The sequence below is a fragment of the Fringilla coelebs genome (genome assembly GCF_963513975.1).
Source record: "Fringilla coelebs genome assembly, chromosome: 3".
In the NCBI taxonomy this organism is placed as follows: Eukaryota; Metazoa; Chordata; class Aves; order Passeriformes; family Fringillidae; genus Fringilla; species Fringilla coelebs.
In genome coordinates this window covers 46,442,227-46,453,157 of record NC_140030.1, presented here as the reverse complement: position 1 = coordinate 46,453,157, position 10,931 = coordinate 46,442,227, and the positions used below count along the sequence as shown (strand labels likewise).

Below are 10,931 nucleotides of genomic sequence, written 5' to 3'. Positions count from 1 at the left end.
TAATTATGCTGGAATTAGGTGTTCTCATCCTCACAGCACTGTTACAGTTACAGTTTTGGGGATGCAGAGAAAGATAGGAAAGAAAACAGAAAACTTTTTCTCTCTGACCTGACCCTTCTTAAAATTTTTGTGCTTTTGAAAACATTATCCCAAGTGCACCACACACTCAACCGTGATACAAAATGGTGTGTGGCAGAATAAATGATGTAGCAGTATCAACCTACAGACTAGCTAGGCAGCACAATACAGTCACATGGACTAGTCTGGGAACCACTGATGCATGGGTACAGGATCTTAAGCATAAAACCCTTCAGGAAAATGCCAGAGAGGAAGATTAGAGACAAGAAGTTACTGTGAGGAAACAGAAAAATGGGGTGACCACACTTCCTTTTGTATAACACGCATTATATTACACAGAAAATGGGAGAAGCAGCGTGATAGATGCCTCTTTAAGACCTGGATTTCATTTGCTGACAAGTTTGCAGAGGTTTTCAAGACTTGAGTGGAAAAGCCCTGACCAACTTGCCCTGAGTTTCCGTGTTGACCCTATTTTACATAAGAAGCTAGATGAGAGACCCCCTAAAGTCCCTACCCACATGAAAGATTTCTAAACTCCATCAAGGAGACAAAGGACACTAGAGAGAATCTAAACTAAGAAATTTGAGGAGCATTCAATAAAAGCCACACTTATTTGTTTTCTTTCAATAACTGCAGTACAAGAGCAGACAGAGTATGTGGCTGAATACGACACACAAGGTGAAGCCGTAGTTGAAAAATTCAGGTCTTTATTTTAAACAATGGCGTTTCTTTTTTTTTACAAAATGTTTCAGACTGTACAATACATCAACATTTTTCTAAGCTAGGAGTTTCTTTTAATTATGTAACCATTTCCACTTGTCCAGTTTTGAGGTAGGGATACATACATTTCCAGTCAATAATTTTAAAAAACAATTAAGCTCTTCCCACTATAATTCAAACACAAAAGCAATGCACAAGAACTTAATGTCTGTTTTTCCACTAGTCATTTTTTCAGAGAAGGTGGAAACCATGTCATGGCCTATAAGAGCTGGCCCATTGATTCTGTGAAGAAATCCTGAAAAAATCAAAGTTAGTATCATGGAGGTACATCCTCTAAGGCAGCATTTCCAGAAGGAGATTCCTCTGTGCCAGAAACAGAGCTGTCAGGCAAAGGAATAGGGGCATCTATTTCCAAGTTGGGCTGCTTTTCCAGGTCACAGTTCATGTTAGAATTGCCTTTGCCACTCACCTCTCCCTCTGACTCTTCAGTCAATTTATCTTGGACCGGAGCTGACTCCTCAGAATCATCCTTTTCAGGCAGAAAACTGCAAATCATATTAAGCCTGCTGTAGGAAAAATCTCTGTCCTTGATCTGCAACCACTCTACTCCACCTGATGAAAAGAAGGAAAATTCTATTAGTGACAAAAGGAGGTAATAGCAGTTTTTAACTTGTTTAAGTTTACTTGCCAGACCAAGATCAAAGTAGAAGAACCACTTAGAATAGAAAGATGTGCATATTCCTCTCCTATTACTTTTCACATACCCATTTACTACTTTTCATAGTCAGAAAATACAATGCAGGACTAAAAAGATCTTTCCTCTGATCCAGTACGGCAGTTCCTGTTGTATTTAGGTGTCTGATGCCACTCTTAAAATAACTTAAACATAAATCAAAATGCAGAGAAAATATTTCATGAATGCAATGAAGAGAACAGAATATTTGTTCACCTAAATATTAGATCTTCAGGCAATAGGTAATGACAACAGAGATAGGACACAAGTTCTTGCACTCTCTTTAACTCAAGTGTAACAATAACTTGGAACAACAGGTTGAAACCAACCTCAAATAGAAGTGGGAATCCACTCCCATTTTGATTTTTACTCAGTACATGTTGTCAATTCACAAGATATTGTAGTTACTTTGTATGCACAAGTTAAATTCCTGTCGCAGTACAGAAACAAAGTGGTTTTCAGCACTTATCAGCAGTACTGCTGCTCCAGAATAAAAAAGGCCTTTGTATTAAGCAAAATACTCTCTAGTCTCAATTTAATATTACCTATACTATCACAATAATGGTTTCAGTTTAATATTACATAATTCTACAGAGAGAAGTGGTACATGGTGTTGATAGGGATGCTGATGTTTGGTTAGATTCATTTCATTTTATACCTCCTATGGCCAGTGTCCGTCTGACTGCTCATATTTAAGGTAAAATGGCTATATATTCTTAAAATATCAAGCAGTAATACTGACTTGAGTGAAAAAAAGCAGCTAAAAGCAGTAGGACAGTTCTAATGAATACCATTATATATAGTAGGATACTCAGTATTTGACTATGTACAAGTTCTGACTTCTGTACAAAAAAAATAGATAAAGCAAACATATGAACCCTACAGAATGAAAATCAATATATATGGTCTTCTAGGTATGTCTTTGCAAGTAATTTAGATTAATTTCCATTTAACTGTAAATTCAGTAAGTACAATTCAGTTATTTTCAACAATTACAGAGACTCAGAATGTCCTTAGAAAAAAATTATGGAAGTAGGGGAAAAAAAAAAAAATCAAGAAAGAACTACTAAACAGCACCTCTGATTTTGAAACTTCTAGATGACAGAAGAATGTGCCAGAGAACATCAGCACAAGTTTTCCCTGCTCTTACACTTGTTTGTAGTGATCTCCTAGTAGCCATTTCTGGAGGCAGCAATGCTCAAAAATGTATTTAATTTTTTAATTTAAATATACACATATGGTGCCCAAAGAAGAAAGTTCCTTTAACTTCCTGCATGCTTTTGAATCAAACACTTAATAAAGGCTGACTCTCCTTGTGGATTAAGCATAATCCACTCATGTGCACATGCATAAGAGTGGAATCACTCACCAACATTCTCTTCTCCTTCCTTCTTTTCTGTCAGAAGGGTCCGTGTCATGTTCAACTTCTTCACTGTGTGGCACTTGTATTTCAGCTGTACTTTTTGGTTGCCTTCTGCATCTGCTAAGAAGAGAGGAGAAAAAACAATACCCAAACCCCTATCATTATAGTGAATTCCACTAGCAACTGAAACAAGATAAATATTTTTAACCTCCCCAGCTACTGAAACAAACAGAACATGAAATCACAACAATTACCTTGCTCTGTGTTTTCTTCAAAAACCACACAGGTTCCCAAGGCATCTATGAAAAACAAAGTGAGAAAGTTTTAGAGACTAATTTGCATCAGCTGCAGATAATGCACCCACTGGCCCAGCTGTGAGAATGTTCTGACTTCCAACCCCTCAAAGAGGCACAGCACTGTAAGGAACTCAGAACAGGCATGAGTATCCCAGTCATTGGAGTCACTACAAGGGAGGATCCCAGACCATTTTCTTCCAGACCAGTGTTGTCACCATAGGGCAAATGAAAGAACTACAGATTGCACAATGTGTCAATCCTGCTTACACAGGAGACAACAGCACTTTAAGGCATTTTATATCCCACATTTTGCAGTAATACTAGCTGGTGCACCCCAGAGTCAGCTTCCAGACATACTTCCCTGGAAGTACCATGGATGCATGGTTAATTTAGCAGTGAACTCAGACTGCTGCTGCTCTACATGGTGTTATACAACTACCCACAACTACGGTGTCTCACAAGACCAATTGCAGTGAAACCACCTGATGTTAAAAAAGTTCCTTGAGTCACATGAAAAGGGAGAGATTGGATTCACATAAGTTTTCCTACCTTCATATTCTCCTGCAAATACGTATCTGTCAACTTGTAAAATGGGCCTCTCTGTCTCTATTCCCTGTGTAAAGAAGGATAAAATTGCATGATGTCAGGTCTGTATTAGCCAAGGTACATTTCTCACTGTAAGACCAGCAAAGACAGACATAGCAGAATCCAGATTATATCAATTCCTCATCATACATGTTCCTTTAAGTATATTAAATACAAAAAAACCCCAGATAATACTCCTTCAGTAATCATAATAAAACCTAGTATAGAACTGTATAGAAAATGGTCTAGTATATTAAAACAATTTGAGATCAAATGGCAGCCAACAGTCTATATAAGTTAAAGTGCTGTTATTTTCTCTAGGAAATTATTGTAACCTCCATTTCAAATTAACAAAAATGTAGGTGTTTGCATGAATATGATGTTATTTTCAAAAATACAATTAATACCGGTTCTATAACATGGAATAACTTTAAAATAACTTCTTCACAAAGGGTGAAGAAGTCCAGCACAAGGCATTACATCAGCACCAGAAGTGCCACTGCAAGGTCACAGGAGCTTCTGTGATTACTGTGTGTCTCTAATGTGAAGGAGTTGGAAATTATTGCTACCATATTTTTTTTTAACAGGGAGTGGAAGACTAAGGAAGCACTTCTGTCAGCTCATTCCCTTCCTCTAGAGCACAGGTTTTCCAAATACACAAGCCAGCATCCCATTTTTCTTATATATTATTTATCTATATACTATTTTGATAAAAATCAATGTCTGAACAGAACACACTAATTAAAGCAAAATGACTCTGAATACTACCTTGTGAACATCAGAATTATTCAGGACATGAAGACAAGCACTTGCTAAAAGTTTTGAAGATAAGGCATTACATGGTAAATTGCATAAAATACAGAGTATCACACAGGTTAATATGAATTTGTGCAATTTTCCTCATATATTTCTGTGTTTCAAAAGTACAAGATCAACAAAATTTAAGCTCTGGGATTCCCTTTCTTTTGCATAAATTGAGAACATCAATAACACTAAGCTAACACAGAGAACACATTTTTGTGGAGTTTTTTTCTTCTACAAGAAATAAATACAATCAATAACACATCAGTAATAAACAATAGCATTGTAGGGGGTTTACATTCAAAATTTTATTTCTTTGGCTGATTTGCATTCGTTTGAGGACAATGCAGACTTGGAGACTGTCTTCCCCTGATGAGACCAGCATCACAGAAAAGTTGCTTAACAGAGTAACATACAGCAGAACTTTTAATTAAGGTTTTAACAACAGCTGTCCTTAGGAAAAGTCTCAAGGAATGCTTACTCTGTGGAGTGAACAAGTGGACGTGGATACAAATAGGACACAGTACAGATACTTTAACCTTTTACTAGTAACATTACAAATCTCAAACATTACAAATCTCAAAGCACAACATTTAAAAGAATCGCACCAGCAGTACTGAAGCATCTATAGCCATTCAGACATCAGTATGAATGATACATGTAACACATTTCCAGATATTAGATCAAGTCAAAGAGGGAAACCTGCTTATCCATCCAAAGATGAATATTTCATGAATTTTGATTGTATTTCTACTTCTGAGACATTCAGAATTGACTTTGCCACTCATATATATTGTGATCAGTAGCACACTAATATGTTCTCTTCCATCTTTTCAGCCTATAATAAAGGTCTACTTTGAGAAAGTACAAGTACTGCTGATTTACAAATACTATCCATACAACTCTCATAGTCTATGTAAGTTTTGAAGGGCAAATAAAATCTGTCCTATACAGATAAAGGAACAAGACAGGGAAACCAGATTCCTACAACAACCTTAGATAGAAGGAAACAACACCCAAAACTGTTCACGAAATGCTAAAGAAAGAGTTATCCTTTACAAGACTTGAACTTGCCAGGACACATCTGCAAAAAACCCCATTGTAGATACAGTACAAATCTTAAATATTTTGCTTTACCTGTCTGCTGTATTCCAGTTCTTTAAAGAAGTGTGATTATTTTTTTTTTTTTTGAATGTGCAATACATAATTTAAAGAAAAATTAACTTAGAACTTGAAATCAGACCAGATACTGGTCCAAGCTTATATATACTGAAAAATTTTCCTTATATTTATGCAATAATATATTCAAAGACTTTATGCTGTTTCTGAAAGAGAGCCCACAACATGCAGCCAAGCACAGCACACATAGTTCTCTGTCAAAGATTTGATCTGATGTTATCAACGTCAAGAAATTTAGAAGCAGCCTCACTCCCTTGTTCACATCCATAATAACTTACCCCTTTCCTATTGTGCTGTAATCACTCACCAAAATCTTGCACTTGTTTTCACATTTTTCTAGGAAGTCTGAATCAATAATTCCTGATAGCTCAACCATGACCAGTTGCTCCTACAAGAAAAGTTGATCATATGTACAGCTATAACAGAACTCAGGGGGAAAAAAAGGCTTCCCTGAAATCAATCTTTACCAATAAGAGCAGCATACAAAGACAGAGTCTTTCAGGATAAACAGACCCCAAAGTGAAGTTTATGCAGCATTTTGTCAAGAGACAGAACTCCTGTAATACCCAGGGAAATTTAGTGACCCACTGTTCCATAAGACACCTGTTTCACATCCGAATTTCCTGGCCTTTTCTTCATAGCGAGCAATGGGGTAGCACTTTCTTCACCCTTGAAAAACATGCATCAGGATGGCTCTGGGGAGATCCTACAGCACTTCCAGTACCTAAAGAGGGCCTACAAGAGAGCTGGAGAGGGGCTTTTCACAAGGGCCTGTAGTGACAGCACAAGCGGTAAGAGATTTAAATCGAGAGTGGGTTTAGATTAGCTACTGAAATATTCATTAATGACAATAATTTTTTTTTACTGAGGGGAAAGGTGTGGTACTGCAACAGATTGCCCAGAGAATTTGTGGATGCCCCATCCCTGGAAGTGTCCAAGGCCAGGCTGGATGAGGCTTTAAGCAACCTGCTCTAGTGGAAGGTGTCGCTGCCCATGGCAGGGTTTTGGAACCAGAAGACTTTTAAAGGCCCTTGCAACCTAAACCCTTCTCTGATGCTGTGATTTTATGGCGATAGGACGCGACAGAAACTGCAAATGCGCTCTCTGGCCACGCCGTTCTCCGGAAAGCCCGAGGAAGAACAGCCAGAACCACACAGCTCTGGGGACGGCACCGCTGTGGGGACTGAGAAACCCGCCGGCCCCGGGGAAACGCGCTCGCTCCGCGACCGGCCCCTCTCCCTGCCTGCCCCTCCGGCCGGGCGGAGCGGGGCCGGGCCACACCCCCGCGGGGGGCCGGACCCTTCCCCCAGGGCTGGGGAGCGCCCCGGTGTCGGCATCCACCAACCTCCACCTCGTCCTCGTCTTCCTCCGCTCCGCCGCCCCTCCCGCCCTCGCTGCCCGCCGCCGCCATGTCGCCAGCGCCCGCCCCGCGCCCGCCTCAGCGCGCACCACGTGAGCCGCGCGCCGCCATCTTAGAGCGGAGCGGCCCCGCCCGCCCTCAGAACCGCGCCTCCCTCAGGGCGGTGCCTCCCTCAGAGCCGCGCCTCTCTCAGGGCCGCTCCGATCTCAGGACCGCTCCTCTCTCATAGCCGCGCCGTGCGCCGAGCGAACCTGGCCTCGCCTCGCTGAGAAACGACAATACGAGCTCCTCTATGGCACTCCCGAACGCCCTGCGAACTTTTCTTGAATCGCAGATGTGGTATTGGAAAAGAGAGTTCCTAAATTATCATTCTTTTCTCACGCTTTTATTTAAAAAAAAAAAGGTTACCAGACACGTCTTATTAACACAAACGATGTCCTGCTTCTGGTACAGACCATTAGTTTAGAAAGCTTTTATTAAATAATAAAATATGAAGTTAGTTTTTGCCACTCGTGTCCTTTGCATGATGCTTTCTAGTTATCTTGGCAGGTTCAAATATCCCCATCAAATACATTCTTCTGACCAGGGTTTCTGAGGTTACGTCTTAATTTATAAGAGCAGGATGTTGTTGTCCACAAAAGTTTGATTTGTTTCCCAGTGTGCAACAATAATTACAATAAAAGCCAATAATTGCGCATGTGAGAGAGGCATTGATTATTTTATTTCAGACTTCTGCAAGCCTGGGTTCCCTGGGGAATTCCAAAAATCAAGTCCAACAACTATCACAATTTTTTACTTTTTATACATTTCAGCAAACAATGATTAGTGTTCACTGGTTACAAATTTCAATGTTCTTGTATTAATTAGTGTCCTATCTTCTATTGGTTCATGATTCTCTCTCTTCTCTTGCTAATCAGTCCCAGGGTGTTTCTCTTCTCTTGGGCCGATGGGTTTTTGGGTCAATGATCTGTGAGTGGTGTTGGGATCTCCCCCTGCAGAATTCCCTTTTACCCACTCACAGCTGGTTCAGCACAGTTGCTGGGTAAGGTTTATTAGTTTCTTCCTTACCTTGGGGGTTCTGCCCAATGCCCATAAATTCTGCATTCTTTGTGTCTGCTCTCAGTGGTACATCCTTCTCCCCAGCTTTGTTAACCTCCCTCTGGGTGTGAAATCACTGAAACCTGCCAGGCCCTAAAGCTTAGCAAGGCAATTCTACCAACCAGTAATTTGTCTTTCTAACACCTGCACATCACTTAGAGCTTGTGGGCTGCTGTCTGTTTCACAGACTAAATCTCCCATCTTGTTGATAAAGGTTGAAATTATACAAAAATCAAACATTAAAGAACATACTTCCTTGAGAAAATGTTGCATATCCCACATTTTGCTACAATGTTGCACTCCATAATTATGTTTTACACTGGTTTTGTAACTTCCCCGTTTTCTTCCCATATGCTATATTTCTTATTTTGTATCAAAGGTGTCTTTCTACTCACTATGTTGAAGTCATTAATTAAAATGTTAATTTAAAACTGTTTGCAAGGGAAATTGCTGAAATTTTCTTCCAGTCTCTCCTTAACTTCCATAAATGTCAGCATCGCACCATATCAAGTGTTTACCTGTGTCCAGATAGGTGTGATCTAATGCATTTCTCCTTTTCCTAGAAAAATTACAGATCTTAATAAATAAGTTTAGCAGGGTTTTTCTGTGGCTTTAGGCTTTGTCTCATTTTCTGTTAAGCTTCACATTTTTAATTACTTTTTCTTAGAGCTTGTTTTGGAATCTTGCATACCGCTGTGGTAAAAACAGCCCATAAATCTGGATTTGTTCTAAATGCAGAAAAAGATGCTGGGTCATGCTACCTTTTCAGCAGGAAAATTGCAAAGGCTTGAATTTTGACTGCAGGGAATAAAAGCTGTGGAACAGATGTTTGGTTTTCTACAAGTGTTAATTATCAGATATTTTAAAATAACATTTTGTATCATTGTCTGTATTTAGCTTTAGTTTTTGCACCAGGTCTTCCTCACTTTAGATAAAATTTTTCTTGTTTAACAAAAAAAAAGCTCTACCTCAATAAAGCAGAATCAACTCTCTATTCTGAATTTTTTTTAAATGAATTGTCATAACTGACAGTGCCTCTGTAATGTTACATTAATGCCATCATTCTCTTTTTATAGCTGGAGGGAGGTGAAGTGATACGGTTAAAAACTACAGAAAGCCCTCACAAGAATGTAAATGTGTGCCAGATCAGCCAGTGTAAATCATAGACTGGCATGAACTGCTGTGAAGGAGCAAGCACATTTATTTGCTCTTAAATCAGCCTAAGTGTCGTGGAGAATCCGGGTTCACCTCAGTCTCCCAGTTATGGTGATGCAGGGCATGCAGTTGGACGATGGGAAATTTTTGGTGCATTAGTGCCAAAGGTATTTTAGAAGAGATTACTGCCTTGTCAGGCTAAATTTGCTGTGGGCATTAGTGGTTTACCTTGGTCTTTCCTATCCTGGCAGGAGTATTTTGACAACTTATCTCTTAAAAGAGACTATCCTCGGAATCTGCCAGTGAGAGTGAACTGCTTGATGAGATAAATATGGAAATACACGTCTTGAGGACCCAGATTTTGGGTTTCTGAGGCCTTAGCTAACAGTCCTGTCAGTGCTTGAGCAGATTTATGTTTGCATGCTGCCAGAGGCCAGTTCCTTGGTGGCTCTTATGTAATTTTGAGTCAGTGAGAACTAAATGGTCAATTTAAAATAAATTCTTGTGTTTGAGATCTACATACGTAATATGGATGCACTGGTTTCCATGGGCTCACCTCCAATTTAAGCACATTAATATGTATTTTATTTTGGGCTATCTAGTTTGCAAAATTTACTTGTGGAAGTTCATAGATTAGAGGCTTGGACTATCTATTTAGGAAATAAACATTGTTGCAGCTAAGGTACATTACAGGAAATCAGAGAAAGTTCACTGAAACACATAATTAACAAATTCTGACTTACTACTTTGTCTCCTTTTTCCATTTTATTTTGATTTTTATCTTCATGTTTGAGTTCCTTCTCAATCCTTTTGCAGAAGGGAGGTTCCCTTTCTCCATTCCCTCCTGAACACATTACTTTCTTTGTGAGGCCCTGGCACTAGTCTATCCAAGTAAAAGGTTAAATGTTTTGTAAAAGCACAGAGTAAGATAAGAGTCTTTGTTTAAGGTCTTGTGTTCTTTTCTGTCTGTTTGGATTGTGAGTGTCTCTGGTTGAAAGCCTTTTGTATTATGTGGTGAAAAAACATAGGATTTAGCATTCAAAAAATCATAATAGATCATATGTGTGCAAATACACACACACAACTTATATTTAATCTTTGTATCTGAGCTATTTGCTGAATTGCCAGCCTTGGGAGAAGGGCATTGTAGTTCCTAGGCTTATTTTCAGTTGGAAATGTAGCTAAAAGCAGTGATGTGACAAAAGGTGATTGCCTGTGGATGTCTAAAGAGATGGTCAGGAAAATGCTACCATGTGAAACATCTAAATGCCATAATACAGCATTGTAAGGTGCTAAGAGATGCAGGAGAAAGCTTGTAAGAGACTAGAGTGTGTTTCTGGCTGCAGCTGGGGTTGCAAAAGGTAAATAATCCCCAGGACAGAGGTAATTTGCTGATAGTATTACAGAAAATGATTTCCATTTCTCTGCAGCTACATTGCTGAGCCTCTTCAGTTAGGAATTTGCAAGCCAAACCAGCTCACAGGTTTTGGAAAAAAAAAAAAAAACACAAACATAAAAACTCCACCTGTTTGTTTCCTTTGCACATATGCCTTTGTCTTTTCC

General features: G+C 39.2%; 1 protein-coding gene across 2 annotated transcripts; it reads right to left on the bottom strand.

The window, feature by feature from the left end:
• Positions 1-785: 785 nt before the first annotated feature.
• On the bottom strand, positions 786-7,202 carry GTF3C6 (general transcription factor IIIC subunit 6). Of its 2 annotated transcripts, none has more exons than XM_084201732.1 (6): positions 7,101-7,202; positions 6,063-6,143; positions 3,740-3,803; positions 3,149-3,193; positions 2,901-3,014; positions 786-1,410 (listed from the first exon to the last, which is right to left on the bottom strand). In XM_084201732.1, exons 1-6 carry the CDS (start codon positions 7,164-7,166, stop codon positions 1,115-1,117), a joined length of 666 nt encoding a protein of 221 aa, XP_084057858.1. In that variant the 5' UTR covers positions 7,167-7,202; the 3' UTR covers positions 786-1,114. The 2 variants fall into 2 exon arrangements, with proteins under 2 accessions (XP_084057858.1, XP_084057859.1); XM_084201733.1 differs by having other exon boundaries at positions 2,901-3,011.
• Positions 7,203-10,931: the final 3,729 nt, after the last annotated feature.

Excerpts from the sequence above, each read along its gene's own strand:
- GTF3C6 (XM_084201732.1), bottom strand. The coding sequence starts at position 7,166 with ATGGCGGCGGCGGGCAGCGAGGGCGGGAGGGGCGGCGGAGCGGAGGAA. Across the intron at positions 6,144-7,100 it reads AAGACGAGGACGAGGTGGAG|GAGCAACTGGTCATGGTTGA; the intron begins GTTGGTGGATGC and ends CTTTTCTTGTAG. Across the intron at positions 3,194-3,739 it reads ATTTGCAGGAGAATATGAAG|ATGCCTTGGGAACCTGTGTG; the intron begins GTAGGAAAACTT and ends TGTTTTTCATAG.